Source organism: Calliphora vicina, chromosome 2 (assembly GCF_958450345.1).
Source record: "Calliphora vicina chromosome 2, idCalVici1.1, whole genome shotgun sequence".
Classification (NCBI taxonomy): domain Eukaryota; kingdom Metazoa; phylum Arthropoda; class Insecta; order Diptera; family Calliphoridae; genus Calliphora; species Calliphora vicina.
The window spans coordinates 76673420-76679701 of NC_088781.1; the positions used below are offsets into that span (position 1 = coordinate 76673420).

General features: G+C 36.4%; 1 protein-coding gene across 1 annotated transcript; it reads right to left on the reverse strand.

Annotated features, from left to right (window-relative positions):
• Positions 1–301: 301 nt before the first annotated feature.
• On the reverse strand, positions 302–1159 carry LOC135950571 (uncharacterized). Its single transcript, XM_065500107.1, has one exon. The coding sequence runs from the start codon at positions 1157–1159 to the stop codon at positions 302–304; it is 858 nt and encodes a 285-aa protein (XP_065356179.1).
• Positions 1160–6282: the final 5123 nt, after the last annotated feature.

Genomic DNA, 6282 nt, shown 5'->3' on the forward strand with positions numbered 1-6282 from the left:
ACCCTATTATTGGCGTCGTCACATCGGCAATTACAAATGACCAATAAAAATTTCGTTTTAAGCCGAGGTCTAACTTTAGGCGTGTTTCGCCTATAACCTTAATCGGGGAACCGTTTGCAGCATACAATGTTACGGCTGTCGGGCAGATGTCTGTAGCTTTTGCAGAAAGAGGAAGCACAGATACGTCGGCACCACTGTCAACCAACAAATTTTTTTGTGTGCATCTGTCGGTCACTCGGAGGCGAATAATATGGCACTCAGTTGGGGATTTTTCACTAGAATCCTCCACCGGCCCAAGAAGTCAGTTCGAAGACTGCGCTGTAACAGCGTGCACTTGTCGCTGCTTATGTTTGCACGGGCTGCGACACTTTCGTGCGTTACGTCCATACTTCTTGCGGTACCAGCACTCATCAAAATTTGAGCTGGTTGTGCCGTCGGATGAAGATTGACGGTGCTGAGAACGATGACGAGTGACAGTAGGTCTGCGTGATCGCGAACGTGATCGTGTGGTAAATTGTTCGAACTTCTTACTCAACTCCATTATAGCTGTACGTAGCTCGTTCATGTCGGTGGTCGGCTCTTTTGAAACTTTACATACCTGTGACGGCGATACAGCTATTTTTGTAAATTCTGCTGCCGTACCAGTTGAAGCTGCTACCACTGGCTGAGCAAATGTTGGCAATCGTTTTGTCCAAAGACCTTTAATCGCAGCTTCGCCTGAGTTGCCTGCCACTCGCTTCATTTCGAAGAAAAGCTCGGAAGGTTTTTTATCGCCTAAAGGCATTTCAGATAAGAGCCGGTTAAGTCGTCGTTGTTCGCTGTCGGCGAAATGGTCAATAATTCTTCGTTTTACGTACTCAAAACGGTCTGATGGTGGCAAAGTTGAGATGACGTCGGTTAACTGAGCTATAGTTTCAGGTTTTAACGCGGCAAGCACAGTGGCGGCCTTTTGTTTGTCCGAACTTATGCCCGATGCACTGAACCAAAATTCCATGGAAATGAACCAGGCTTCGACGTTCGTGTTACACATTTCTGGAAATGGTAATCGAGCATAAATGGCTGATACATTACCGGTTGTGTTTCGTGACGTTTGTGTTTGATCATCGTCCTCACATTGCATGACCACGGTGGATGCTGTAGATAAATCGTTGGTTGCCATTTTATAGTTCTTCGGGGTCGCCAATTTGGGGAATTTTATTTATGTTACCCAATCAAACGAATCAAATAGATCAAGTTCTTTAAATTCAATTGTTTAAATTATTTTATTAAATTAAATTTAAGATTAATTTCAAGTTTTTAAAAAAAATATATAATAAATTTAAGTTGTTGAGTGCATCGCTGCCGACAGGAAACAAGATCGAGAAAATTCTCTATTTTTTGCAAGTGCATGTCAACATGTGGTTTCTTTGTTTTTGCATACTGGTTATTAACGGTACTCGGTAATTTGCATTTGGTAGTTGCAGGTTGCCACAGCTACAATAGTTGTAGAAAACAATAATATGTGTTTAAACTAATATAACAGCGCAATCGATCTCTCTTTTGTGTTGTACAAGTGAACAAGTAAGACGTGTGACAAGCCGGTAAGAAAAAAAATATATAACAAATTACAGAGCAGTGCTAGGGAGAAATTAAATTTGGATTTGGTAACACCGATCCTTTGTATAGTGAGAACAGGGCGCTGGTTTACAATCAGCTAACAAGGCGGATTACATCCTACCTTACCCAAAACAGATTTACATCCGTGGAGGGAGGAGATTAGGGCACTGGCTCAGGCAAGAGTGGTGGATATTTTTCTTGGAAGTAACACTCGGAAAAATCAGGGTCGAGTGTAGATTCTAGAATTACATTCTAGAATATTTTGAGAGCAGGAACTAGTGGACAGGAGTGATAGCCCTACAAGAACAGTGACAGTCATTTGTGTGATCATTTGACTGTCACTACTGATGAAAATATCCACCATCGCGTAGAACAAAGTTTCTATCAGTTTCTTAAGGCAAATGGACAAAACGATGGAAACATTTGTGTACATGTGATTTTTCATCTCCCTTGCACTTATGAATTCCATCGACTTTAAAACATATATTTGAGCGCTCACTCTTTTGTTGTTTACCAATCAAGGATGATAGAAATGTAAGTCAGGGTTGACTAATCAGGCTTGATGAATATATTCATCACTGTTAACAAATAATAATTGATGTATAAATCAGTCACTGTTAATCAATCATACTTGATGTATATATCCGTCACTGTTGACTAGTCATACTTGATGAATATATCCGTCAAATCTGACCGGTATAACTTTTATAATAAAACTCGATTTTTATATTATTTTTATTATAAAATGTATTAGTTTTTATTATTTTGAAATATTATATTAAGGTTGTTTTTTTATATATTTTTTTTTGTTTTAGTCTATGGTGGCTCTTTTCTACGGCTTTTCTGGTACTTTTTTCAAAGTCTAAGGACCCTTGCAGATTGAAAATTTGTAGAAGATATATATATTTATCTAGTACATATGCTGATACATAAATAATATGTATTTTTCATAATTTATATATAACCTCGTAGAGCTTTTTGGAATAGCGAAAGCTTAGCAAGCGATTGTTTCCGCCACCTTCCTTCCCAATTATACTTTTCCAGCAGGTCATCAGTTAATACTGCACGAATGACACTGCTGACATCCTCAGATGTGCCTTTCAATTTATGGAAATATGTAATCTGTAAAGAAATATGATTATTAAATATTTTAAAAAAGACATAATTTGACTTTCTACAGTGGTGTTTTTATAAATTTTTTAGGAAAATTTTCAGTTTGCTATGTATAGTACCCCTATATTCCAGTTTTTTATGAAAAAATATAAAGTTAAAGTTACTTGCGCATGGACGCTTAAAATTAAAAATATAAAGTGCTAATTTAGTGTATCAAAAAGGAAAATTCATAATAACAATAAAATATTTAGAAACAAAATATCATAATTGCAAACAAAAAATTAACAAGTGTTTTGTTTGTCTTTATTATTTCTCTTCTGTTATAATATAACAGTTTTTATTAAAAGAGCATATGAGTTCTCAAGATTAGACTAGGCTCAGTTTAAACGGCAGAAATGCCTATATATTTCTCAGCGGGGAGAGTATGCAAAAAAATATAAGTGATCCAAATTATAACAAACACTATTTAACCACTAAACCAAGTGAGAGAGCTCGCTCTTGTTCCCCCAGTCTACCATCAAATAATAATAATAATACAACATCACCAATCGATAATTGTGAAGAAAATAACATTAAAGAAAACACAAAAAAAATCAACGCTCAAACAACAACAATGCCCATACTTAATACAACAACAACAACAAACACAAGCTTTAAATAAACCACAAGAAATAAAATCTAGTGAGAGCTCTAAAGTGTTTAACCCTCTAGTAAACGCAAATAACAATAATGGTACATCGAGGGGTGCTATACCAAAAATTATAGGCGAAAAGGGTAAAAAAAACACCAGGTATGCTTAGATATTTAAGTATAAATAAAAGAAATTTAAGCCCTCAAAAGGTGGAAAGTTCATTAAAGAAGCAAAAGATGAACGACAATCCCTTGTTAAAAAATCCGTATGCGCTCTTAAGTGAAGATGAAAATAACGTTCAGGACCGTAATGATAATTCTAACCGAAAATCATTTAAACCACCTCCAATATTCCTTCGCGAACCCAGTTCGAATGATTTAGTGAAAACACTTATTGAACTTATTGGTAAAAATAATTTCCACATTGTTCCCATAAGAAGAGGTGTGCAAGAAACTAATTTCGTTATATACACTGAGGACGATTACAGAAAAGTCTCTAAATATCTAAACGATAACAAAAAAAATTTTTACACCTATCAGCTGAAAAGCAGTAAAGGCTTGATAGTGGTATTTAAAGGTATAGAGTCCAGTGTAGAGCCTAACGAAATCAAGGAGGCCTTGGAAGAATTAGGCTATAATATACGAATTGTGGTCAATATCTTCAATAGAGATACAATTCCCCAACCATTATTCAGAGTTGAGTTGGAGCCTGATGATAGAAAATTAAAAGGGAATGAAATTCATCCAATATACTCCCTACGGTATTTGTTGAATCGCAGGGTAACAGTAGAGGAACCTATTAAACGCAATAATCCTGTACAATGCGGAAATTGTCAGGAATTTGGTCACACAAAGAACTATTGCACTTTACGAACTGTATGTGTTGCATGCGGAGACCTACATTCTTCAACTGAATGTGATATTACAAAGAAAGGTCTCATTAGAAAATGCGGAAACTGTGGAGCGATCATTCTGCTAATTATCGCGGATGTCCAGTTTACAAAGCATTGTTGAAAAGATTACGAGATAAAAAAAAGGGGTTAAGAGGCGAAATAGTTGAACCAGTGAATCTGAACTGCAGTTCCTATCCGCCGATTTCTGGAGCTCCCGCTCCAAATAACAATAATAAAGATGTTCTAGTTCAGTCTGGAACCGTCTCCTATGCTAGTATTTTGAAGTCTCAAAATAAACAACCTATTGTCCCCCAAAATTCGGGAGGGTTAGAAAATTTATTAAATACTCTTGCAAGTAACATAACCTCATTTAACCAAAACATTTCTAATTTCATGACATCCATGCAAAATACCATACAAGAGCTTTTGAGAGCCCAGAACCAAATGATACAAATACTCTTAACAAGAAAATTAGTTTTTTAAAAATTTGTTTCTGGAACGCAAACGGCTTGAACCAGCACAAAGCTGAGGTGTCACACTTTATCAACAAAAACAATATAGATGTATTGTTAATCTCGGAGACTCATTTAACAAATAAATATAATTTTCATATTCCAGGTTTTATATTTCATCTCACGGATCATCCTGATGGTAAGGCACATGGTGGTACTGGCATTTTAATTAGAAATAGGATAAAACATTATACCCTAGAAAAATTCTCCAAAAACTATTTGCAAGCAACATCCATTCGCTTAGAATGTGAAGTTGGAGATCTAACTCTAAGCTCAATATATTGCCCCCCACGATTTTCTGTGTCTAAGAAACATTTTGAAGAATTTTTTAATACACTAGGAGATCGTTTCCTGGCTTGTGGCGACTACAACGCTAAGCATACATATTGGGGTTCCAGATTAATGAATCCCAAAGGCAGACAGCTGTACAGGACTCTAGTTGATCGTAAAAATTGCCTAGATTTTATATCACCTGGTCAGCCAACTTATTGGCCTTCTGATCCTAGAAAAATCCCTGATCTAATAGATTTTGCCATATCAAAGAATTTAAATAGAAACTCTATCACTGCAGAAATATCATATGAACTATCTTCTGACCATTCTCCCGTTATACTACACTATTACGGCCAATATCAATCGTCTCATACGGAAGCGACATTATTCAAGACTGATTGGTTGAAATATAGAAAATACATCAGCAGCCATATCCACACTGAATGTAACATACAGTGTGAGGAATATATCAACGATTGTATCAGAGACTTCAAGTCTATAATCTTTACGGCCTTGGATCACTCTAAGTGCCCAATTCCTCCTAAACCTAGAATATGTATTTCTAATGCAGAAATTAATAGACTCCTCCTCGAAAAGAGGAGATGTAGAAGAGATTGGCAACACAACAGATCCCCTGCAGCTAAGCAGAGGCTGTCCATTGCAAGTAAGAAACTAAAAAGAGCCCTTCAGTCTGAAGAGGATCGCAGAAATCGAAACTATATTGAAAGTCTAACCAGTACTAAGCACACAAACTTCTCCCTTTGGAAGGCAGCTAGGAACATTAAGCCACCGGTAGAGGGTCAAAGTCCGATACGAAAATCTGATGGTACCTGGGCACGTAGTGCAAAGGATAAAGCCGTAGTTTTCGCTGAACACTTAAGTAATGTGTTTCCACCAAACCCCCCAACAAATAATTTTGTATTGGGGAATTTACCTGTTCGCATAGAAACAGACTCCGAACTAATCAATGTTAGTATAGAAGATGATCAGAGGATCATAAAGGACAATCTTAAACTAAAACAAGTAAGAGTGCTATATTCGGCTATGCCGAATCTTATATACCCTTCACCTTTGTTGTGGATGCATTATTATTTTTTATAATTAGTATATATGTATGTACATTGCCCACTTTCAGCTTACAGCATCCTAAATTTATCAAGAACACAAAAAACAACAACAACGCCAAACGAAACAGAACACCAAAAGAAAAAACAAAATACGCAAGGCAATGAAACCAACACACATCCAAACATACGTTTAATTGT

Bases quoted from the DNA above. Each gene is read 5' to 3' on its own strand.
- LOC135950571 (XM_065500107.1), bottom strand. From the start codon at position 1,159: ATGGCAACCAACGATTTATCTACAGCATCCACCGTGGTCATGCAATGT.